General features: G+C 39.6%; 1 protein-coding gene across 3 annotated transcripts in view; it reads right to left on the minus strand.

Moving 5' to 3' along the window:
- Positions 1 to 2,647: 2,647 nt before the first annotated feature.
- Positions 2,648 to 25,392, minus strand: part of COPG1 (COPI coat complex subunit gamma 1) — a 35,002-nt gene continuing 12,257 nt past the window's right edge. For 2 of the 3 annotated variants that reach the window (XM_063291720.1, XM_063291718.1), the window contains exons 10-24: positions 23,344 to 23,477; positions 22,255 to 22,322; positions 21,338 to 21,526; positions 21,126 to 21,221; positions 19,193 to 19,436; positions 18,504 to 18,579; positions 18,284 to 18,387; positions 16,695 to 16,820; positions 16,195 to 16,266; positions 11,257 to 11,399; positions 9,482 to 9,653; positions 9,003 to 9,100; positions 5,447 to 5,585; positions 4,535 to 4,633; positions 2,648 to 3,579 (exon numbers count right to left, since the gene is read on the minus strand). In XM_063291720.1, the coding sequence (XP_063147790.1) occupies positions 3,449 to 3,579; positions 4,535 to 4,633; positions 5,447 to 5,585; positions 9,003 to 9,100; positions 9,482 to 9,653; positions 11,257 to 11,399; positions 16,195 to 16,266; positions 16,695 to 16,820; positions 18,284 to 18,387; positions 18,504 to 18,579; positions 19,193 to 19,436; positions 21,126 to 21,221; positions 21,338 to 21,526; positions 22,255 to 22,322; positions 23,344 to 23,477 (1,891 nt within the window). In that variant the 3' untranslated portion in view covers positions 2,648 to 3,448. The remainder of the gene's footprint in view (positions 3,580 to 4,534; positions 4,634 to 5,446; positions 5,586 to 9,002; positions 9,101 to 9,481; positions 9,654 to 11,256; positions 11,400 to 16,194; positions 16,267 to 16,694; positions 16,821 to 18,283; positions 18,388 to 18,503; positions 18,580 to 19,192; positions 19,437 to 21,125; positions 21,222 to 21,337; positions 21,527 to 22,254; positions 22,323 to 23,343; positions 23,478 to 25,392) is intronic. The other variant, XM_063291719.1, reaches the window with a different exon arrangement.

The raw sequence follows: 25,392 nt of genomic DNA on the forward strand, positions 1-25,392 counted from the left end.
TGGTACCCTTGGTTCTGTGAGAGGTCACTAGGGGTTCCCTGGGAAATCATGATTTATTTAAAATATTATTTCAAATTCAGGCAACTTCACATTAAAGAGGTAAGTTTCATTCTTTAGTTTAAGAACACTGTTAATGCATATATACAGGCCTACCCATGAAACAAACAATAATTTTGTAACTTCTGGCCTATATTAGAGCCTGTATGTGCAGGGGTTCCCTGAGGCCTGAAAAATATTTAAAGGGAAATAGAAACCTTAGAACCCTCACTATAGTTTTTACTACAGCTTCCACCCTTAAATCAGACTGATTGATTTAAGAGTAAAATATTACAGAGAAGTGGAATCTTGACTGTTCTGTTTGCCCCAGAGAAAACAGCGCGTGGGCTGGTGCAACGAGGAGACATAACCCTTCGATTCACTTCTATACTTCCTTAAAACAGATTCAGAGTTTCTGTAGCCTAGGGCTGAAACTCATTTGGTCAGCATTCAGAGCGTTTTGCAAATTACTATGAGAACATAAATCCCTTTTCCATAAGCTACAAAAATCGTATTTTGTCCATGTCATGGAATTGATGAGGCAGCACTGTGTGATATACATGCTTTAATATCTGAGATACATGCTTTAACAGAAATTAAATATTTTCTATGCAAGTTGAATTTAAACCTACAATAAAAACTGATTCATGTCGTAGCATTACTGATTTAAAGTTAATTTTAATATACAGTATATACTTTATTGATGTTGCTTCCAACTCTTAGTGACCCAATCTCCAGGATTGTGTCAGTAATTGCTTCTTTCAATTCTTGCAAACTCATGCTGTATCATCAGCAATAGTATCTAGCCACCTTGAGTTCTGTTGGCTTCTTTTGTCTTTATCTTATGTTGTCTTTGATTTTTCCAAGCATGAAGGGCTTCTCCAATGACTCATATTATGCATCCCAAATACTTAAGCTTTCTGATTAGTGCTCCCAGGGAGCAATCTGATTTTATTCTATCTGGTATTGAATGACTTGCTCTTTTTGCTATCCAGGGTATTCTCAACTACAATATTTTCTCCAACGTCGCAACTCAAAGGCATCAGTTTTTCTTCATTAGCTTTTCTGATGATCCAACTTTCAGCCATATGGGAAAACCATGCCCTTGACCATATTTTTCTCATCACCGTGGCATCTCTGAGCTCTAATATTTTGTCTAGATTTGTCGTGGTTTTTCTCCCAAGAAGCAGGTGCTTTTTATTTCATGATAAACAGCGAGTACCCCTGTGAACTCTTGAGCCCAGGAAGGTATCATCTGTATTACTACTACTGCTTCACCCATTTGCATTGGGTTGGCATTAGCAACCTCAGATCTGCTAGTGGCTTAATTCAGCTTGCTGGAAGCAAGGAGAACTTAAATAATCTTTTGTTAAAGACTCTTCTTTCACCTTCAACAAAAAAGCCCTTAAGTCTTGTTTCCAGCAGCCAAAATGGAACCATTAACATATCTGAGGTTGCTAGTACTCTACACGATTTCTTTCAGCAATTTTAATGCTAAATTTTTGTTTCTTCTAGTCCAGCATTTCTCTTTATGTATCATGCATTTAAGTTAAGTAGGTAGGTTAGCAGTATGTAACTTTGACACACTTTCTTAATTTTGAACCAATTAGTTGCTCCATATTCCATTCCTACTGTTGCTTTCTGATTAGCATACGAATTCTGCAGTACAGAGAAGATGGCTAGTACACCTGTGTTTTTAAAGGGTTGTCCCAATTTGCTGTGGCATATGAATTACCAAGTGTTAATATAATAAATATAGCAAAAATTCAGCCTCTTTTGAGAGTTCTTTTGTCTTTTCCATTTATGCATCACATGTTAGCAATGTGACTGCAGGTGCATTTACCTCTTTTGAATCCGGCTTGTACATCTGGCAGTTTCTGCTCCGTGAATTAACTGTTATCTTGTTAGTATGTACAATATGCAATTGTGAGGTAGCTGGAACATTTTTTAGCACTGCTGTTCTTGGTACTAGAATACAGTTTGATTTTTTCCAGTTTTCTGGCCACAGCTTTTTCCTTATCTGTTTACCAATTATAAGCAACATTTTAACAGCATAATTCTGCAAAATTCTAAACCAGATTTCCCCAAAGTCATCGGTATCGATCCACATTGGTCAGTGGGACTATCCAAGGGGGTCAATGTTGTTGTTATTATTTGTAGTACTATTAGTTAAAGAAGCATTTATGAAACTAGTTAAAGTAATATTTATTAAATTATTTTCACATAATAAATTTTTGGGGGCCGATGAATAATCTGAAACTTCATGAAGAGGTTGATGAGCTGAATTGTTTGGGGACCCTTGTTCTAAACAGTTCTGCTGGCATTTCATCAGCTCATGCAGCTTTGTTGTCAGCAATATTTTGTAGGGCCCATTTAACTACTCTGCAAGATTGCTGTTAGCTGCTTGGAGTTCTTTTATTAACCCTTAAAAACTCCATCAGTTAATCTGATAGATTTTATTTTTTAAAGTTTAAATTGAAATTTTGCAAGAAGTCCGTGATCAGAGCTGCAGTCAGCACTGAACAAAGCTCTAGTTCTGAAGAGAACAAAGCGCAGCATCAGCCTTTACAAAATCAAGCTCAGCCACAGTAGTAGATGCCCAGTCATAGAATAATTTAGGCTGTCTTACTGAAACAAAAGACTTTTAGAAATGTGAAGCAATGTGAACATGAGCAATTTCCATAAACATCCCCTTTTCTAAATATCATGCAATACAGAAAAATGATATGATTTGGAACTAAGGGATGCTTCAGCATTTTCTCATTCTGTTTTTCTATTCTAGATTACCTACCAGTTTCTTAGTGAGATTAATATTCCTGATTCTTTCTCACTCTAGCACTTTTCCAGCTCAGGCTGCTTATGTATGATGTCAACTACTTGAAAATGAAGGCAATGTTGATATAAATCACCAAAATCAACTAGATCTCTGTGTTGTGAATGTTTTTCAGTTTCATTTGGGCAAGAGAGAAAATTTATTTTCATATTCTTGAGAACAGCAGTGTTGCTGAGAGAAAATCCGTATTTTTATTTTATAATATATATGAAAGGGCATAGAAAGATCATAAAGTATAACAATTGCCCCAATGGTAAAGGGTCTCACTAATCACATAATGGATGTGACACACTGTAACCAGAACAGGAGCTGGTGCAAACTACTTTGGTGTTCTTAGGCAACTTGGTATAAAAGGGATTCTCTTTTGAAGGAGCTTGGCATTCATGAAGAAATAACCAATTCAGTATTTCACAGAAACGTTCTTGTGGTTATGAACCTACACACTTAGCTTTCATTTCTAATTAGAGAAGGAACTGATGCCGGTGTTCTGGTATTTCTCCCATTGTCCAGAGCAGCGGAAAGAGATCTCTAACCCTCCCTTCAGCCTTGGAGTCTGAAACAGATAGCCCAAGAATGTATTTAGCCAACAGAAGCCATGACAACATCTACAGGAAGTTCTTCTGTACTCCGAGCCGTGACTTGCATGGTCACAGAGTCTGTGAGGACAAGGCGAGAACGAACCAAGACGTCATGACCGCCTCGAAATACACCTGTAGCAGATCAAAGACAGTAACGTTTTCGTCAGCACGTACGGCTGGAATTAATTCTTCCACTCTTGAAGCAACTAAAGTAAAATCCCAATTAAAGACCATTTTTGAAAAGGAGATAATCATGCTTGTGCAATATCATTAAGAATATCTACAACATTGACGGTGTTTTGGTCAACAACTATCTGATCTTACCACTGGACTGTGACTTAGTCACTTTGTGATATTTTACCTCTTCAGCTTTTCCTTTTAAGTGAGTTTATAGTGAAAGGGGGGCAATCACCCTGCAGAATCTGGTGCAGCTATGAGCTCTACCCAAGGACTCCCTTCACTATTTTCAGAAAGGAATTCTATTAATCAAATAATGGGAACAGACCTCATAGAAACAGTTTGGTTATCACTGTATTCCACTGGGATCCATGGCACTAGGTTACTTACTACACATACCCACATATATCAGAATAATGAAGCTTGAAGAAAAATTATACTATTTCCACATGTCTAGGAATATTAGGAAGAAATAGCTTTCTTAATAATGAAAGAACGTTTTAAGTTGATATTATCTAGATAGATATGTATGGCTTTATAGTTCACTCAAAAAAAGGACTGAATTTATATCAAGCTCATAAAAAAAACTACTTTTCAGACACTTAAAATGGACTAAACCCATCAGGAGTCAGCGTGGTGTAGTGGTCAAGGCATCAGGCTAGAAATGGGGACGCTGTGAGTTCTAGTCCTGCCTTAGGCGCAAAGCCAGCTGGGTGACCTTGGGCCAGTCACTCCTTCTCAGCCCTCAGAAGAAGGCAGTGACAAACCACTTCTGAAATCTTGCCAAGAAAACTGCAGGGACTTGTCCAGGCGGTCGCCAGGAGTCAACACTGACTTAAAGGCACACAAACACACACACAAGAACAACACAAACCATTAGGCTCAGCCAAGAGGGCAGAGAAGACCTCACCTGCCAAGTACAAGGTATGAGAGTTCTTGTTATCTGGCACTTTATCTGACCGCTCACAGGGTTGCATTCCCAGGAATTTCACAATATTGCCAACTGCCTCTGTGGAAATAAAAACATTGGAGCTCATTTTTTCTCCTCCTTTATACTTACTCTGTTAAGTTTGCTTACATAACCATATTACTGGGATCCCTATTCCAAGAGAAAGGAGCTGTCATTTTCTCCAGGCACCAAGGAGTAAAGATCAGAGACCAGGTGACTTTGCTAGTTGCCGGTTCAATAACCCAAACAATCTGGGTCCTTGGGAAGAGCGAGACCTCAGTGGGGAGTCCTTGCAGGCTGGAGTCTCACCATCTTCAGTTGTGTTAGCTTGGTGGAACCAGCAAGTATTATTATGGGTGTCTTGTTTTAAACATCTATTTGTATGAATGCCAAGATCAAAGATACAATTTTCTCCCCTGCCCCCTGGCAAAAAAGTCATTTATTCTCTACAAAGGGCTAGGGAGGAAAGTCTTAATTTTCAAGCAGTCTACTGCTACTGAGATCTCTACTGTGGTTCCTAGAGGTGCCTGTTCTGAAACAATTACTTCTGACCATCTTTCACAATCATGTTGACAGACAATGGGATTCTGAGCTATCATTCTAGATTTCTTCTGTGTACATCCTGCCATTAGCAAATCTTTTTTTCAGACTGGATGGCATGTTACAGCATTCAAAGATTTCCAGTGAAAACACAATAGGAATGCTTGTTAAGCAATAAGTGTTATCCCAAAATAAGTTTCTATGTGATCATGCATGATCTAATTTGGGAAGGACTCCAAATATTTACAGGAAATCATGTAACAATCCAGTTTACAACATTAACTTTTTTAAGGCACAGGAATCGAGTTGTGCTAAAGTTTTGTGTTTACTTACCTTCCAGTGTTTTAACAGTAGACAGTGTGAAAGTCTCTTCTTTTTCAAATTCATCACCAACTTCTTCCCAGGCTGCTCCAAAATTTGGCTTCAAAACTCTTTGAATGTGATCTGCTATGGTCACTTCCAGATCTTCTAGCTAATAAAGATATTTGACAGTATATTGCCTTTGAGCATCACTTGAGCTCTAGAAAACTGACCAGATTTTAAAGCAACAGTACTCATTTTAAAGCATTTATCCCTTTTCTGCTGCAATACTGATTAACTTTAAAGGGCAGTAGGCAGTGGTGCCTGCAGAAGCAGGGAGGATCACATTAACGAAAGCAGCACTGCAGTGCAAGCCATGCCCCCTTTCTACAGGTATTGCAACATTTCACATTTGCCCCAAAAGGGCAGAGCTTGAAGCACAACTTTGCTTTTGTCATTTTGATGAAAACAGTAAGAACCTGTGGGCGTTGCTGGCAATAGCATTGTGTATATTGCTGAGTGGTAGTACAGTAAATTGAGTTTGAAAAGCATTCAGTTCTTTTCGTGGAAAGATCTCCAAATATTCAAACACTGAAATGGTTTACAGACTAAAACTATAGAATTATAATTTTAATTCTAGATTTAAAGTTTAATCCTGTTCAAAAGATAGCCTAGATTTATTTGTTGAAGTTCCAAATGAATGTTGATTAACTAAAGAGGGCTTGCCTACTGTGGGGGAGAAGCAAAAGTATCACTTTATCACTGGCTCTGTGATAAAGCCAGTGATTTTCAAACAGAAGGTGGCAAGAACAATCCTTTATATTTCCAGTTAAAGGATCAAGTAGTGTTGGGAGAAATTTCACCTGGAGAACCCCTTCTAGTCAGTAGAGATTGGTCTGAGTTAGTAGAACAATGGCTTAGTTAAGCAAGAGGCAGCTTCAAATGTTACAATTAAAGTAAATACAACTTGCCACTTAGTAGAAGTCTGCTGTACATTCTCTCTTCTGCCTTTTCCCTCCAAGCATTAAGTGGGAAATAGATGTATTTGCAAAGATTTCCCTTGGCCTCTCACTGAATATGGAATCGGAATCGTTAATCTCTCATGCAGAATATGGCAGCTTAAGTTTCATTTCTTTTGAGATGAAGTGTGGGAAGAGCAGCATAGGATATTCTTAATCCATGTGGGGAAATGCTTAATCATATATGGCAAATGATACAGTATTTGATCTCTACAATGTTCAGACTCTGCTCCTTCCCTGTTAAGAGCTACAGAAGTTCAGTATCTGATTATATCATGAGACATTCCAAAAAACAAAAACACACTTATCATTTTTATATTTTCTTATTCTAATCCCTCATGCTAAAGTTTTAGGCATGAGAGGAAATAGATGCAATTTCCATGAATTTGCATGATTCAGGTACAAGCTCTAGGTCTCTACAATAAGAAACTTTTCAAGCCCCAACTTCACGCACATACACCAAGCCTGGTTTATGCATTCATTGGACTGGAAATTTGAATCATGGGGAAAGGAAGAGAGGTGTGCCTGCTCCCCGATACATACAATGCTATTGCCAAGAAGGGTTTTCTACAAGCCTTGTACGTACAATAGACTGATCAGGAAAAGGACAATTGCTCAGCTCAGGCCATTGTGCATCCAGGTCTCCCCATCTTCTTTCCAAAATAGGCTAATTACTGGTAAGTATTGCTTCTCCACTGACATTTCAGATATCAGTTCCTTATCACCATTAAAGATGCTAAACCCACACATTAGACAAGCACTTTAACTCCACAAGCTTACACAAAGCTGGATTTTTCTTAAGTCATCTATTTTAATTCATCGTGTTTATGCAAGAACTTGCAGAGTCCTGCACTTCCACAGGCTGGCTGGGAGCAACCAATACCTGCCCACCATGCTTGTGGAGAACAGGCTTGGTCTACTGATCCTCAAAATGATTTAGTGCACCAACCTGGTGAATACATGACACCAACTGAGTCAAACACATATTTTTTTCTCACCCAGCATAAAAAGAGCCAGAGAAGTATCCTTCTCATTTTCTTCCAAACACTAATAATGGATAGGGAAATCTTTTGAGAGAGATGGGCAGTGATGAAATTTGAAATATAAATATATAAATATAAATATATATATATAAATAGGGATTTTTTTAGCAGCACATATAACAGCTGAAAACTCATAAAGCCAATCACTCAACAGGGAGGAAGTTCAGAAGATAAAAATCAGTAGGTAAGAGTAAGGCTGCCCTTGGATGCTGCCCAATCTTAAGTTTTTGCAAGCACTCTTTCAGGTTCCATTTTGCGTTCCAAACATTCTATTTGCAATGGAAACAGGAACCATCCCACTGGAGGCAAGGGTCCAGATTCTCTCTCTCTTACTGGCTGAAACTTCAATTTTCTCTTGCCCACAGGCCCTACTTCCCCTCCTTCCTTGAGGAAGTCCTTTTATTCTTTTATAGAAATTTTACTTTTATTTTATCTATTTTATTTTGCTTTGTTATATTTTATTCTCTTTTCTTTACTTCTTATATGTGTAAGTCTTAACTGGCAGATTTATATCGGGTTTTTTATTGCTCTTGTATTTGAGCCTGCTGTCGTGTGTTGTTTTAGGGTTGCAGCTACTTTGCTGGTCATTGACTGCAAATAAAATGTTTTTAGTTTTCAGAACAAGGTTTCCTTCTTCACACTTAAAAATGATCATCCTGTATGAAGTGATTGCTGGGAAAAAAACAAGTCTTCACTGAAAGACAGCCAATCTATTATACCCAATTATATAAAATAGCCCCGACTTAGTAGCCAGTGGGATCAGGTGTGGGAGCTGCTAAGACAAATAAGAGCAAATTTCCCAAATCTTTCCAGTTTTAACACTCTGCAGTGGCAATTCCATTGTACCTAAGACAGACAGGAAATCAATAGCTTCCAGCACAGGGGAAGAAATCTGCTGAGTATAAAAGCTAGGTCACCATAGCTCTACACTCAGCTTGTCAGTTTCATTTTCTGGAAAACATACAATGATGTATTCTTACTTCAAAGAGAAAGAGAGGGAGAGAAAGATAAATATTAATTTAATTTGTAGTTTAAGTGACAAGGAATTTTGTTTCTAAAGTATTCTGCTCAAACTCTTATGTGCAAAGACAATTGGAACAAGCTGTTTTATTTATGGGTAGCTTAGAGCATACAACCTGGAGGGAGACATAATGGCCTCCAAGATTATGTCTTCCAAATTCAGATGGCTACAAGCCAAGTCTGTCAGGCAGAGCTCCAATAGGAAGCTCCAGGTCTGACCCTGAGCCATCTGGACATGCTGAGACTTAACAACTTGTTAGCAAAAAGGTTTCATCAAGTTCATCCTTTGGCCTGGATAAAACCAACTGGTGCATAAGGTGGAACTATTTATTGGTGTAAATGGTGAAATCATTTATCAGATCATGTCACCGGTTCCATAGATGAAATAAAGCTATTTTATCAGTGGCTTCACTTTGGAGCACAGTATTGTGACACTGAACCGGGTATCATCTGACTAGGTGACAGTGGAAAAAGTCACTATAGCCTCTATTGAAGTTTCTGTCTTACCACATATTCATCCTCATAGCCCTCTTCCTCAGTTTCACCAGTATTTGGATCACAATCTTTCACAGTGAATTTCATCATGCAGCTGAAAGTGCAAGCCACTGCAAAGAGGACAAAATGGCTGTCACACCACTGTGAACTCTGGAAGAGAACGTTCTTCCTCACGTACTTCCTAGGCCCATTCTGTCCCCATTTGTTTAAAAAAGCCATTGTGGACTCTGACATTTGCTAGTAAAATTATCTGTGTTTTCCATGGGGACATACTAATCAAATTAACACCTCTCCTTAGATATACAAGTCTATTTGTTGAAAGGGTATGTAAAAATTTGTATAATGCCATTTAGAGTCTAATATGAAACAACTTTTCAAAAATCCAACATCTATTTTGCAGCTATAGAAATGGATATAGCTATGGCTCTAACTATGAGTGGATATATTAAATAAGGATGGGTGAATGAAGGAAAAAGATAAAATATTGTTACCTGCTGTTGGATCCTCTTCAGGCAAAGCAATCAATGTGTAACAAGTACCAGGCTGATTGTACAGCAAGCTTTTGGCAGGTATATAAGCAATGACCTCATACCCCTCCGTTGGCTCCATCTGCACTGTGACATTTTCCAGAATCTGATCATTCAGGGTATTTGTGCAGTCAAACTATCAGAAAAAAATGAAAGTGTGGTGAAACAAGACCTTCAGCATTAAAAAACCCAGAGTTAATATTTGAAAAAGCAAGCAAGCAATGCTTGCCTGCTATATACAGTCTCACGTATATTTTGAACTTGTAAATTCAAGTGAAACTTCCAACATGATGTTTTATGCTTTCATAGCTTTATAGATATTCAGCTCAAGATCCATAGTTTAGAAGATCTCTCCAGAAGGCAGTTTCCAGGAGAAGATGCATTTCTTCAGTATAACTAATAATTGTAAGAATTCAATCTGCACTGTATGCATTTCTAAGTGAGCAAATGCTCTAGTGAAGTTTGACAGTGTTTTCAGAATGATGGCTTCTTGGCTTCATGCTTATTACATGCAATATAATTTCAGAATGTCTATACCAGTGTTTCTCAAGCTTGGCAGCTCTAAAAAGTGTGGATGTCAATTCCCAGAATTCCAGCCATGGCAGTTGACATCCACACATCTTAGAGTTGCCGAGGCTGAGAAACACTCAACTTGCTCCAGGACTTCCGCAAAAAGCTAAAAACTTGGTTTTGTCATCATGCCTGGAGCAGGCTGGGGAACAGCCATTCGTGGGGATGGCTAGTGCCCTAGGACAATATTTACTCACGGACTGAAACACAACTTTTAGCCATCTGGATTTTACTATATTTTATTATTCTTTACTCTTATTATATATTATTATGGTATTTATATTGATACTGAATTTTAATTCTGTTTTTGTAAACCGCCCAGAGTCCCTCCTTTGGGGGGGAGATAGGTGGTAATAAAATTTGATAAACAAACAAACACTGGTCTATACATTTACTAGCTTCACTGAAGAAGGGCACATTTTCCCAGGTGTATCTACATTTGAGTAATGATCAAATTTTTGATGGCTTTAATAGAAGCACTGCAGCGGAAGAAATTGCACTCATTGAAGCCTCTCTGTATCACAGTCACAAAAAGAACCTCTGATTGCCAACTGGTTCAGCCCTCTAGTGACAGTTTTAACTCATCAAGCTAAAAGGGATCTTCAGACCTCTAGAAAGGGTAATGCTAAACAAATCACTTCAGTCCATATGATCTGGGAATGCATAATACTGGATTGCACAGTCCCTCTGCTTCAGGACAGCAACAAAGATTGGCAGCCTTTGTTTCCATATTTAAGTAGCCTTACTCCCTCTGTCTAAACCTAGACATGCTGCAATTTAGAGGCATTGGATCTGAGGAAATACAGTAAACCAAGGTTTACAAATCTGGCTTGTTTCCCTAAATCCTAGCTCTTGTCTCTGATGACACAAGTAACCGCATTTAGATGAAAATGAAACAATTATTTTCAATCTCCTCCTTATAGTTGCACTGGAGAATTACTATGAGCCTCAGTTTTATTCCTATAGCATTTGACTGTAGTGCAGGGCTATAGTCAGAGAATACAAAAGTACAAGTACATGCACGTAGATAATTTACCATTCCACTGCAGCAAAAGAAATCATTCATTTATTTATATTGTACTGAAAACTGTCCCACTTGGGATACATGTACATACATTGCATTGTATCAGTAAGATTAATTATATGAAGGCCTTTTCAACACCACGCACCTGGAACACCATGTGACTGGAGAACGTATGCTTTGTACAATAGATCACATATTCCGTTTCCAATTCTGTAAGTGCCTCTGGCTGAGGAGAGGACTTGAACAGTGGGCCAAGTCCCTGGAACTCTGGAATAGCAGCCAGTTGCTCTAAAATACAGTTCAAGAGAGAGAGAGAAAACCCCCCCCCACACAGGCTTCTATTTAGTGGCATGACTATATTTCTACAGAGATAAATGCAAAAGGAGACAGTTTGCAGATTACATCTACTGGAAGGTTCAGTGTTGAAAGAAAGGCTCTTCCATATGTATAAAGAGCAACTTAAAAAAAATACAGTACTCATAGGAAAATATGTTGAGGATCTGTCTCCCAGTATGAGCTGTTTTTTTTTCTATAGGTAGTTCTTTCTATGCTAATATCATTATGGTATTAAACACTCTTGAGGTGGTACTTTGTTTTGCTCTGAATATACTTGTTAAAAATTGAAGGTCTGGATTTGTCTCTGGTTCAAAACAAGAGAACAATTAGAAAGCAAATTGGAGCAGTTATATTGAAAAAAGACTTTTAGGATCTAAACAGACATTGCTGTCTGGAATTTTCTTTGTTTGGGGTCCCTTTGAGTTATTGTTGACTCATGGCGACTACCTGGACTACCCACTGCAGTTTCTTGGCAAGGTTTTTCAGAAGTGGTTTGCCATTGCCTCCTTCCTAGGTGAGAGAGAGTGACTGGCCCAAGGTCACCCAGTTGGCTTCATTCCTAAGGTAGGACTAGAACTCACAGTCTCCTGGTTGCTAGTCTGCTGCCTACACCAAACTGGCTCTCCTATTGTCTGGAATTAGTAACCTGGAAAAACACTTTTTTCCCCACTGTGAGCTGAAATATATATTAAATATACCAGGTCTTAACTTAAAAATATAGGTGAAAATTTCTCAGTTTAAAAGCTGAGTTGAGTATTTTGTTGAATTCTCTAGCCTTTGACTTCAGCAAAGGATCGTTACCTTGTAGTGGTGCTGGAGCTTGAGCACCTCAATGATGCCATGAGCTAAACCGTGAAGGGCCACCCAAGACGGGAAGGTCATGACAGAGAGGTCAGACTAAATGCGATCCCTGGGGAAGGTAATGGCAACCCACCCCAGTATTCTTGCCGTGAAAACTAAATGGATCAGTACAACCAGAGATATGTTGATATACCATCGGAAGATGAGACCCCCAGGTCGGAAGATGGTCAAAATGCTACTGGGGAGGAACAGAGGATGAGTTCAACTAGCCCCAGATGTGATGACGCAGCTAACTCAGAGCCGAAAGGACGGCTAGCGGCCGACGGTGCTGGTGGTGAACGGCGAATCCGATGTTCTAAGGATCAACACACCACTGGAACCTGGAATGTAAGATCTATGAGCCAGGGCAAATTGGATGTGGTTATTGGTGAGATGTCAAGATTAAAGATAGACATTTTGGGTGTCAGTGAACTGAAATGGACTGGAATGGGCCACTTCACATCAAATGACCACCAGATCTACTACTGTGGACAAGAGGACCACAGAAGAAATGGAGTAGCCTTCATAATTAATAGTAAAGTGGCGAAAGCAGTGCTTGGATACAATCCAAAAAACAACAGAATGATCTCAATTCGAATTCAGGGCAAGCCATCTAACATCACAGTGATCCAAATATATGCCCCAACCACAAATGCTGAAGAAGCTGAAGTAGAGCAGTTCTATGAGGATCTGCAGCACCTACTGGACAACACACCTAAAAGAGATGTTATTTTCATCACGGGAGACTGGAATGCTAAGGTGGGCAGTCAAATGACACCTGGAATTACAGGTAAGTATGGCCTGGGAGAACAAAACGAAGCAGGACATAGGCTGATAGAATTCAGAAGACAATTCACTCTGCATAACACTCTCTTCCAACAACCTAAGAGACGGCTTTATACATGGACTTCACCAGATGGACAACACCGAAATCAGATTGACTACATCTTTTGCAGCCAAAGGTGGCGGACATCTGTACAGTCGGTAAAAACAAGACCTGGAGCTGACTGTAGTTCCGATCACGAACTTCTTCTTGCACAATTTAGGATCAGACTAAAGAGATTAGGGAAGACCCACAGATCAGCTAGATATGAGCTCACTAATATTCCTAAGGAATATGCAGTGGAGGTGAAGAATAGATTTAAGGGACTGGACTTAGTAGATAGGGTCCCAGAAGAACTCTGGACAGAAGTTTGCAGCATTGTTCAGGAGGCAGCAACAAAATACATCCCAAAGAAAGAGAAAACCAAGAAGGCAAAATGGCTGTCTGCTGAGACACTAGAAGTAGCCCAAGAAAGAAGGAAAGCAAAAGGCAACAGTGATAGGGGGAGATATGCCCAATTAAATGCAAAATTCCAGAGGTTAGCCAGAAGAGATAAGGAATTATTTTTAAACAAGCAATGCGCGGAAGTGGAAGAAGACAATAGAATAGGAAGGACAAGAGACCTCTTCCAGAAAATTAGAAACATCGGAGGTAAATTCCAGGCAAAAATGGGTATGATCAAAAACAAAGATGGCAAGGACCTAACAGAAGAAGAAGAGATCAAGAAAAGGTGGCAAGAATATACGGAAGACCTGTATAGGAAGGATAACAATATCGGGGATAGCTTTGATGGTGTGGTCAGTGAGCTAGAGCCAGACATCCTGAAGAGTGAGGTTGAGTGGGCCTTAAGAAGCATTGCTAATAACAAGGCAGCAGGAGACGATGGCATCCCAGCTGAAGTGTTCAAAATCTTGCAAGATGATGCTGTCAAGGTAATGCATGCTATATGCCAGCAAATTTGGAAAACACAAGAATGGCCATCAGATTGGAAAGAATCAACTAATATCCCCATACCAAAAAAGGGAAACACTAAAGAATGTTCAAACTATCGAACAGTGGCACTCATTTCACATGCCAGTAAGGTAATGCTCAAGATCCTGCAAGGTAGACTTCAGCAGTTCATGGAGCGAGAATTGCCAGATGTACAATCTGGGTTTAGAAAAGGCAGAGGAACTAGAGACCAAATTGCCAATATCTGCTGGATAATGGAAAAAGGCAGGGAGTTTCAGAAAAACATCTATTTCTGTTTTATTGACTATTCTAAAGCCTTTGACTGTGTGGACCATAACAAATTGTGGCAAGTTCTTAGTGGTATGGGGATACCAAGTCATCTTGTATGCCTCCTGAAGAATCTGTATAACGACCAAGTAGCAACAGTAAGAACAGACCATGGAACAACAGACTGGTTTAAGATTGGGAAAGGAGTACTGCAGGGCTGTATACTCTCACCCTACCTATTCAACTTGTATGCAGAACACATCATGCGACATGCTGGGCTTGAGGAATCCAAGGCTGGAGTTAAAATCTCTGGAAGAAACATTAACAATCTCAGATATGCAGATGATACCACTTTGATGGCTGAAAGCGAAGAGGAACTGAGGAGCCTTATGATGAAGGTGAAAGAAGAAAGTGCAAAAGCTGGCTTGCAGCTAAACCTCAAAAAAACCAAGATTATGCAACCAGCTTGATTGATAACTGGCAAATAGAGGGAGAAAATGTAGAAGCAGTGAAAAACTTTGTATTCCTAGGTGCAAAGATTACTGCAGATGCTGACTGTAGTCAGGAAATCAGAAGACGCTTAATCCTTGGGAGAAGAGCAATGACAAATCTCGATAAAATAGTTAAGAGCAGAGACATCACACTGACAACAAAGGCCCGCATAGTTAAAGCAATGGTGTTCCCTGTAGTAACATATGGCTGCGAGAGCTGGACCATAAGGAAGGCTGAGAGAAGGAAGATCGATGCTTTTGAACTGTGGTGTTGGAGGAAAATTATGAGAGTGCCTTGGACTGCAAGAAGATCAAACCAGTCCATCCTCCAGGAAATTAAGCCAGACTGCTCACTTGAGGGAATGATATTAAAGGCAAAACTGAAATACTTTGGCCACATAATGAGAAGACAGGACACCCTGGAGAAGATGTTGATGCTAGGGAGGGTGGAAGGCAAAAGGAAGAGGGGCCGACCAAGGGCAAGGTGGATGGATGATATTCTAGAGGTGACGGACTTGTCCCTGGGGGAGCTGGGGGTGTTGACGACCGACAGGAAGCTCTGGCGTGGGCTGGTCCATGAAGTCACGAAGAGTCGGAAGCGACTAAACGAATAAACAACAAACCAGCCTTTGAAGTAATCACCAAGTACTACACATAAACAGAAGTGCTCAGCTGCAACCCTGCAACCTCTAAGTGTGGTCTGGTCTCTAGAGCACTGGATGATATCCAGGTTCAAATTCCTATTTCATCATGTTCTTAAAGCACCCTTCTTCATCCCAGACCTTCCAGGTCAAGTGAACTACAAGCCCCATCAAATGCAATGGTGAGGATGGAAGCTGTCATCCAATGCATCTGGAGGGCACTAGGTTTGGGGAAAGTTGCCTCAAGGCCAGGGGTTTAGGTTAATGGCCTTCTCCAGGCCTCAGTTCCCATTTATTTATTTATTTGTCTGTTTTCTATCCCGACTTTATTATTATTTTTATAAATAACTCAAGGCGGTGAACATACCTGATACTCCTTCCTCCTCCTATTTTCCCCACAACAACAACCCTGTGAGGTGGGTTGGGCTGAGAGAGAGGGACTGGCCGAAGGTCACTCAGCCAGCTTTCAGGCCTAAGGCGGGACTGGAACTCACAACCTCCTGGATTCTAGCCCATTGCCTTAACTGCTAGGCCAAACTGTGAACTTGGAATAAAAGCAAATCTTTTTATAAGGTGCGGTAGAAGAAAAACAGATTTGCAGTTTTATAAGAGCTTGTAAAGGAAATAAGATTTGCAGTGTTCTACAGAAATGAAAAAGGCTGAATGTAGAACAAGGCAACACCCTGCATTACACTTTGTTTTATTTTCTTCCCCAACACCCAGTGCGAACAAACCTTGGAATATCTCTTGCCGGGTTGTTGCTATTTTCTCTAACTGCTTCACTGCAGCGGTGGGAGTGTTTTCTGCTGAAAGGCAAGAAAAACACAGTAGCGGTATGAAAATGCAGAAAACGGGACTGAAAGATCTGCTGTGGTAATTCAAAAGGGATGTGAGTCCCCTCACAACAAACAGCTTGTTTCTGAAGCCCGTTTAGGGGGGGAAAGGGCGGGGGGCAGGAGGAGTGAGAAAGAATTGGAACAAGCAGTGGATCTGTAACAATAACAATAATAATAATAGTAATAATAATGCAAAAGGATAATGGTAAAATGTGAATCACTTGGCAGCAGAAGGGGAAATGAAACAGTCCCAAATATCTAATAAAATGAAATGCAAGGAGTTCATAATTCCACAGATGCTACTGCCAAACCCCACCCCCCTCTGAAATCCAACCTGAGACAGCTTGGTAAGGGCAAAACAAAGTGGATTCTCTGCTAGACCAGATGGTTTCTCTTACCTGCTCTTTGTTCAATGATGGGGGCAGTTGCCAAGGGAACAGACTTGAGGTCAAAGGGTTTTTCAGAGGGGTCCAGAGTATATTGATGCAGGGCCCTCTCTAAGCCAGGGATAGATACTGTCAATCCTGGAAAAGAGAAATGTTGACCCCCTAAAATGCAGTCTTCAAGAACTAGACAAGTCTTTGCCAACTTCTCAATTAGAGCAAAGTCACCTCTCTTCTATGATTCCATATGGTTAGTCCTATTTAAAGAGCTTTGGTTTTTACCAGTTTAATCCACCACAGTTTAACCCGCCACAGCTTAATTTAATTGTGCATATTTCCAAATGGAGTGGCATCTATCTGTTTAGCCTAATGAATGTCTGTATTTCAAGCACATTCTCCAAAGATTACTTTTGGAAACCTCTCATCCCTAGAGGAGAAAGCAACATCTGGCATACATCTGTTTCCATTTAGGGCTCAAACATAGGAGACAGGGAGGCTCTGCCATGCATCACAGTAGAGCCTGCTCTGACAGCTGTTACCACCAAAGAGGAGCAGAGCTAGAAATCAGGGTGACCTCCTCCTCTGCTCTTTGTGCTATGATAAGCCTCCTCTCTTAACCTACCGACATTCAAAAAGAACTATAAATGCCATCCACCAAAAGAAGGCTTCCAGCCAGCAGGCATTTGAATTCTGAATGTCCACTACACCAAAATGTGCCAGTTACTGAGAGGTAAGTGGGGATAGGAAATCATGCATTCACTATTGCCTTGTTCCTTTTCCTTTTCCAGCCCTTGCTTAAAGAGGAAATTGATGGCTGTGCCCTAAACATGTAAATAATGAATTGACCCCTAGGGGAAACCTTCTAGTCTATGGCCTTTTCCCTGCTGGTGACTAATAGCATCTTCTATTATCTCTCAGCCATCGTTGGAGCCGGAGGGAGATGAGGAAGGATGGTTTTGTTTCTTTGGGTGTTTGGAATTGTTATTCCATAAAAGTCCTCCGCTGGCCAGAGTTGTCTGGAGTTGGGTGGCCTGGAAATTTAATTAAATAAATAAATGACCAAATAAATGGAGGTGATCTAAAGCCTGCCCTCATCATTGGCACAATGATGGTGGGATGTCTAGAAGATACTATCAATCACTAGTGGGGATATGGCCTAAGACAAAAAAGGGATTGGATGCACACAACTTTAAAAGTATTCAAGGTAGTAAATAAAAATAATAAAAGAAAAGAAAAAGAAAGTTAGGAGTAAGTTAAAAAGTTTGCATCATTCAAAGTTTTTGATAGAGGAAAATACTCCAATGTATGCCCTTCTTTCTAGTCTGATTGTAGGCAATTTTATACATCAGCTTGCTTCTAGTTTTTAAGCAACTTAAAATTTCTGTTTTTAAATGGTCTCAATAAAGTTTTACAACCTCCACCATGCCAAAATAAAGTGATTTATAGTGATTTACAATTTTTTACTCTGAGATCAATGTTGTAAACTTCAGGACATTTAACAATTTTCAATATTTACTTATTCTACAATGTGTCAAGTACCAGAAATATGAGTTACTTTATTTTTAAAAAAATATTTTTTAAAAAAGAATAATGAACTTAGGTACCATTCAGAATGTAGCCAGCATTCAGGGCCTTTTGCTTCTGCTCCAATACACTTAAATAGAAGGTAGCCCTGTCTCTTACTTCGTTGTCATCATCCATCACACACCTGAAGTTTAAAAAGGAAAAAAACCCTCTACATTTTAAGTTTACAGTCCCATGGCGTCTTTTCATTTTCCAAGTTTGCATTTGCCATGTGGTCAAGCTGCTATACCCAAAGCTCACCTTTTCAGCAGCACTAGGATGCTTGGTAGCATTTCCTCATTCTGAGCCCCAAATTTAGCCAGAGCACTCACTGCACCTGCAGACAAGTGAAAAAAGGCAAAGGGAGTGGTTAATTGGAAAAGACAAGGAACATATTTAGAAGACTTTCATTTATTTAGCTATTTATATATAATGTTACTGCAGTCAAATATGATCAGGATCATCTTAAAATAATTCCAGGGTTAAATGGATTTGAGTATTTATCTAAAAGATAACAAGTGGAATTCTTTAAAGTATTTGAACTTACCTTAGTAGCTGATACCCATTAGGCTCAATCAGCAATTTTTCCAACCCATTAAGCTATCTTCTACATGTGGACCATGTTCAGAAGAACTTAAGTAAAATTTCCTTTTAAGAATGTGTTTATTTCAAAATGTTGTCTATAATCTGACTTGGTCATAAAAACCTTCAAATGTTGCAACAAATCTAAAGGAGAGAAGCTGTAGTTCAGTGGTATCATTTTGCTTTGCAAGCAGATGGTCTAAGGTTCAGTTCCAGGATCTCCAAGCATGGCAGATCCTTGCTTGGGGATCCCAGAAAGCCACTACCAGTTGGAGGTGATGATGGTGAAAACAGGTAGACCAATGATCTATCTCAGTAAAACCTAGCTCCCAACATTCTTGTGGCATGCTTCCTTCTAGTGCACGTACCTGCCCTGACTTCTTCATGTTCCAAGACAACTCTGTTGTAAATGAAACGAATGTATTTTGAAGGGTTGTTGGTCTTTGGCCCTTCCTGGCCCAGCAAATGGAGAATTCGGGTGGCCAGGACAGTGAACTCACAATCCTCAATGAATTCGCAGAGGTGGGAAAGGCCAGTTTCCTTGCTCTCAGCATTTTCTTCAATGATACTGATGATACATTCAACGATGGCTCGTTTGTATTCAAAGCCACCCTAAGTAGTAAGGTAAATGGATCAGCATGACAGATTAGGCTTCCCTTCCTCACTTGCTAGATCATTCTTTTGTACAAAAGACATGCCCAGGCAAGCCCAAATCTACATGAACCCGTGTTCTAGGCTGTTTTTCCTATGACTTGGCCTTATGTGAAAAAGGTCCTGCAAGAATTACATAGAAGACATTTGAACAGGCTGCTGAAGGTACCATGGATCAATTTGTATTTCTGTCCTTGGAAGAATTTACATTTCTGTCCTACCTTTCTAGAAAGCCCCCTACTGCATGAACTCTTTTGTCTTCAAATGACTGGTGAAAAGTCTGGCCATGCTGTGAAGTCTCAGAAAACTGGCCTGTTAGTACAAAAAGTTACAGTTCCTAACGAATTCTGGTTGCTAATTTTTAACAAAGGTTTAATCAGCATAAACTAACTACATTGTGTTTTTCTTTGAACAATCTTTGACCATTTCTTACTCCTCTCTGCTTCATGTTTTATAAATGTATTCAGTTGACAATAGGCATTGATTTACTCTTTTCCTATAGCCTGGGGACTGGTCTTTGGCATGTACGGATATGCTTATCTGTTTCTTAAGACAATTAAAGGAAATTTCTGGAAATGGGGCTAATACTTCTGATATAGGCCCAATCCGTATGCCTAAACATTCATGTGTTCAGGCTGAGGATCATCAGTTATTACTAATCACAGGATTACTGGCAGCATCTCTGCCTGAGAACTATACAATGGGGCAGAGGTGGTCTCGCAGCCTATCCTACTCTGCAGTATTGGAGGTACAGATACCTTGATTTGTCACAATCATCAAGAAAACTGAATGGAGGACAGCGGTCCTGGTTATGCTGTAACCTTTGAAATTGAAACTCCTCAGTTCCAAGGAATTCTCATTAGGGTTTCAAAGAAAGGAAGGAAGGGCCACTCCCATTTTTCTGCAGAGCAAAGAGCTAGAACCCTTGGGATTCAAATCGAATCGATCGAATTATCCATTCAGTCGTATCCGACCCTTGGTGATTCCATAAGCCAGCTCTCTCCACAGGATTCAGAACATACATTTTAAAGAAATGATTTCTCTCATTGGTCTATTTTGACCCTTTGGTATTTTTTATGTTAGTCTTATTAGTTCCCTTCATCCTTTTCACTGAAAAAAGAAGATGGAATATAAATATGCAAAACTAATTCTTATAGTTGTGAGTAAAAAAATGGAGGGAAAACCCAATGAAGACAGACACCCTAAAAACAACAAAGAGGCCTTAGTGGAATAATTCTTAGGGAAGGGGAAAAAAGGTAACTATTACATGCAGAAAAGGTTGTTTTTATACATTCCAACACAGACTTTTCCCTCACCACTCTATACGCACCTTTAATTCAAGTAAAAGAAAAATCATCAATAAATTATTCCTAACTTTTATATTAATTTCTTTAATATAACACAATGTTAAATTAAATATGTCAATCCAAGGTAACAACAATTAGATAGGGGGATGGAGACTAATCTATGTCTCCCAGGATTAAAACATGTGATTCCTTTTCTCACACCTAGTATGAATTTGAAGCTGTGACCATTTCCAGTAGCCCTGGGCCAGTAGGTTTCTATGAGGCAACATCGTTTCCAATCTAAGTTGAAGGAACATTGCAGTAAGTCAAGGATAATGACAATATCTCAAGTAGCCAAGCTTACCTCCTCACGTAGCATTGTAAAGAGGAAGTTCATGAGGACAGCATGTTTGCGTGGATACTTTTGACAGAGGGCACTGATAGCCTGAACCACCACAACCTAGACCAAATTGGAGAATTAAACAAGCACAATGAACAACTGGAATTCTCCCTGTCAGCCACTCCATCCCACAACATAAAACTTGATGAAGGCCCAGCACAGATGGTTTTCCATGCCTTGAACTCATCCGAGATTTCAGACATGAATGAGGAGATCTGCTTCATCAGCCGGTCAATGCTACTCTCACTGCCGGTTTTCAGTAGAGTTGTGATGGCCAAGGTAGCAATGCTGCGGTTGGAGTCGGTCACAAGATTCTCCAAGTCAAGGTTACAGGCAGTCACAGCAGATGGATGCTTCATGGCAACCTAATGAGGGGAAACCAAAGTAGAATTCACCTCATGCGAATTAGGTGACTTTGACAGCCTTGACATAACAGTGTTCTCAATTAAATGTATGTCTGGAGAGAGTGGGCCAGGTACATCTATTAAGCCAGGACCATGTCTAGCCATGTGTTTGCCACCCCTTTGCCTGCTTCTGGTACTCTTAAACTTCATCCCTTCAATCCTATCCTCTTTAGACCACAGTTCCCACTAAACTAGATTCCCCCATTTTGGATAAAATTACAGTTTACTCACCAGGATCTTCAACCAAAGTTTGATCCTGGTATATGAAACAGTCTATATCTTTTTTTATTTGAAATGCAGGAGCCATTCTGTCTTTATTTGGAAAAGTAGTATTTGCCAAGTGTCCAAAAAAATAGCAAAGTACAAGAAAATTAAGCATCCCTCATGAAGAGAATTTCAAGGGAAAGCACAAACCAAGGACTGATCTCTAGTCACATCTGCATTGCCACAAAAGTAGAACAGGTGGAGGTGGACCTCTCACAAGGACCTTAGCACTCCAGCAGCTTGAACTGAATCCTAAACCGGGTCTTGGAAAAACAATCACTAACACATATGCTCAGAAATTGACAGATAACCAGGGAAGTGATTTAAAGTAATATGTATCCATTACCTGGTTAAGCTGCTGAGTATTGAATCATATCTGCAGGTGTACAGATTATTTAGTTCAAGATTTATTTCATTCATCTTACCTTGTTGAGGGTTCGGACTGCTGCATAGCGAAGAGCTGCTTTGGGTGAACTGCAGAGCAACTGCAACACTAGGAAAGGTAAGTTTTATAACAAGTCAATCACACCATTTTATAAAAGGATGATTCAGATCCATTTTTAGTAGCCTCATTATATAAGAAGATTCCAGGGAAACTGGAAAATTAAGCAGAAAAGGCCAGCTTCTCTCATTCATAGAGGCCCTAAAGAGGTTACAAGCTTATGTTTTACTTTAATCAATAATTTATAAGCTATCTGCTGGAGATTACTAGATAGTACCTGCTTCAATTCCTTGTCTGTTCACCGCTTCTTTCCTCTTTTGTAATTTAAACTGGATTTTTCACTGTATTACAAGATCAGGCCCTTTCACTGAGACCATTAGGCAGAGCCATGTTTACTGCATATATACATTCTTCCATAGAGCAACAATGAGTTTGAATGTCACTCTATTGATACTACTCTGCAGTACAGGCCAACATCTAAACATGAAGCAACATGGCTGAAAGTGTTACCACCTTACAAAGAACACAGCAACAAAGTTCATTTTGCAGACAGTAAAGCTTCTGTTTTAACATCAGTAAAGCAGACCAAACCAATTGTCATGAGTACTGATGGCGAGCAGGAGGGGGCCTCTATCCAGGGGGGAAAACGCATGCGTAGTAGTGAGGAGTTGAGCAGCCATTCAAAGAGACACAGATCAGACCTGCCTTAACTTTTGGGGTTTATCTGTCTGGGTTTTTCCCACGCTTCTTCAGTTTGTTAGGATTGATGTCCTAACAGCCAGGAACCACACTGAGACAAGGAATAGGTCTCTAGTGTTTATTACTGCTACATAAGACCGAAAATCCTAACAAACTGAAGAAGCGTGGGAAAAACCCAGACAGATAAACCCCAAAAGTCAAGGCGGGTCTGATCTGTGTCTCTTTGAATGGCTGCTCAACTCCTCAGTACTACGCATGTATTTTCCCCCCTGGATAGAGGCCCCCTCCTGCTCGCCATCAGTACTCGTGACACCAATACATGTCAAGTAATTCAGCAAACCACAACCATTAAATCATGAAAAAACATCATTACCAGACACAGCAGGGGCTAGTTCCTTAGTTGTGCATTCAGGCAGATTAATTATGGCAGATGCTGCCTCATAGACCACCATCTCATGCTTGTTCCGTAAGCAGTTCTCAATGAAATCAAACAGGGGACTATCCCGGCTAGGACAAGAAAAAGAAGTATTAGATCAGTGTTTCCCAACTTGACAACTTTAAGATGGGTGGACTTCAACTCCAAGAATTCCCCAGCCAGCATGGCTGGCTGGGGAATTCTGGGAGTTGAAGTTCACTCATCTTCAGATGGGCCAGGTTGAGAAACACTGTATTAGAGTCACACATCCTTACTGTCCACTTGATTTAAACACTGATGACTGGTTCTTTTTTCTGTGATCAGAGTTCAGTTAGACGTATTGGGCTGAAATTGCTAATCAGATGGTAGAGAACATTAGCATGTTTTTTTTATTTGAACAGACAATTAGCAAATTTAATAAATGTTTGAGATTCCATTATATCATATATTCCACCAAGAGCCTTACAATGTGGCAGTATAAATGAGTGCTATTTATTTATTTGTTTGTTTGTTTGTTTATGCTCACATTAATGCATATACCTCATGGAAGAAAAAGAACAAGACATTTCAATGTAATAATCTAGAAAAGAACACCTATCCAAGACAACCTTGTTTAACATTATATAATGCCTCTGTTTCTGCTAAGTTGAAATTTAGCCATTTGTAGATGTTTGGTGAGGAATTTTCATTACACTGTATGAAGCAGAATTATTTGAGACAAGATAAAAGACCAGGTAAACTATTGGTTTCTAGACTGAAACAATGGTATCAGTATAATATTATTTTACAGTTACAAGGAAAAATAGATAATGTTTCTGACATTTTTTTTTCATTTTATGCTCCCTTATAGTGTCATTTTAACAGCTTCTGATGTAAACATAAGGATTTTAAAAAAATATTTTTAAAATATTTCCTAAGATCCGAAGTTTGAACTAGCTGCATTGATACTATTAAATCTATGCAAGCAAGGAAACTCTGCTCCAGATAATTTTTCTGTAGAATGATATAACATATCAGATTTCTTATTAAGAAATAAGGAGGTTTTCACTCCTGTACTGTTGGAGGTACACAGTGAAGCATTTTTAATGAAATTCTCTCCTGGTTTTTTTAGAGGCATAGATAATGGTACTATCGAAGCCTAGTAAAGATCCTCTTGAATGTGTATGTTATTGGCCAATTTTTTTCTTAAATGTGGATGCTAGAATTCTTGACTGCAATGCTGGTGCACAGATTACAAAATATTACCATCAATAATTCATCCTGCTCAATCTTGCTTCATGAAAATGGCAAGCTTAAGAAAACATCAGATTGCTAATTGCTATTATAGATACATCAACACAGACAGTGGATTATGCAATTGTGGCTTTACTGGAGGCCGCAAAATATGATACGGCACTGAATAAACGTTTGGAACATGTTTTTGTGAGATATGGATTTCTTCCTGTATTTATCATTTGGATTAAGATGGTATAAAGCTATATAGAGTTGACCTTGGGTTTAGAATGACTGAGCCATTAAGGGGGGACCTGCAGAAAAGATTACATAGTCCTGAGAAAGTGGGAAACATGGGGGAAAAACACTTAAAATGACCCCACCTTAATTTTGTTTAGTGTAAGATGGGACAGGGAGACACCTGGACAGGCTTTCAAGCTTCTGAAACCTCCGATCGACCTATGTGGTTAGCTTATGGTTCAATGCACTATATAATCCCATTGTGAGAAAACCACAGCTAACATTTCCACATTCACAGACCATGCAGGCAAGCAAATGTATACAGGTCCCCTATTTCAGAATCTCCAGAGCCACCATCACTCCAACACTACTGCTGTCTCCAATTACAGTTTTTTATTCCACTTACATATCCCACTGCCCGCTGATTTGTTTAAATAATTGAACTTCTATTTCCTAAACATGATGAAACAGTTATGGAGTACTATTTGGCTCCACAACAATATCATGATGAGGGCAAAGCAGCCTACTGAGGATGGGGCTACTGTGCTTGATGAA

This window comes from Candoia aspera, chromosome 2 (assembly GCF_035149785.1).
Source record: "Candoia aspera isolate rCanAsp1 chromosome 2, rCanAsp1.hap2, whole genome shotgun sequence".
Classification (NCBI taxonomy): domain Eukaryota; kingdom Metazoa; phylum Chordata; class Lepidosauria; order Squamata; family Boidae; genus Candoia; species Candoia aspera.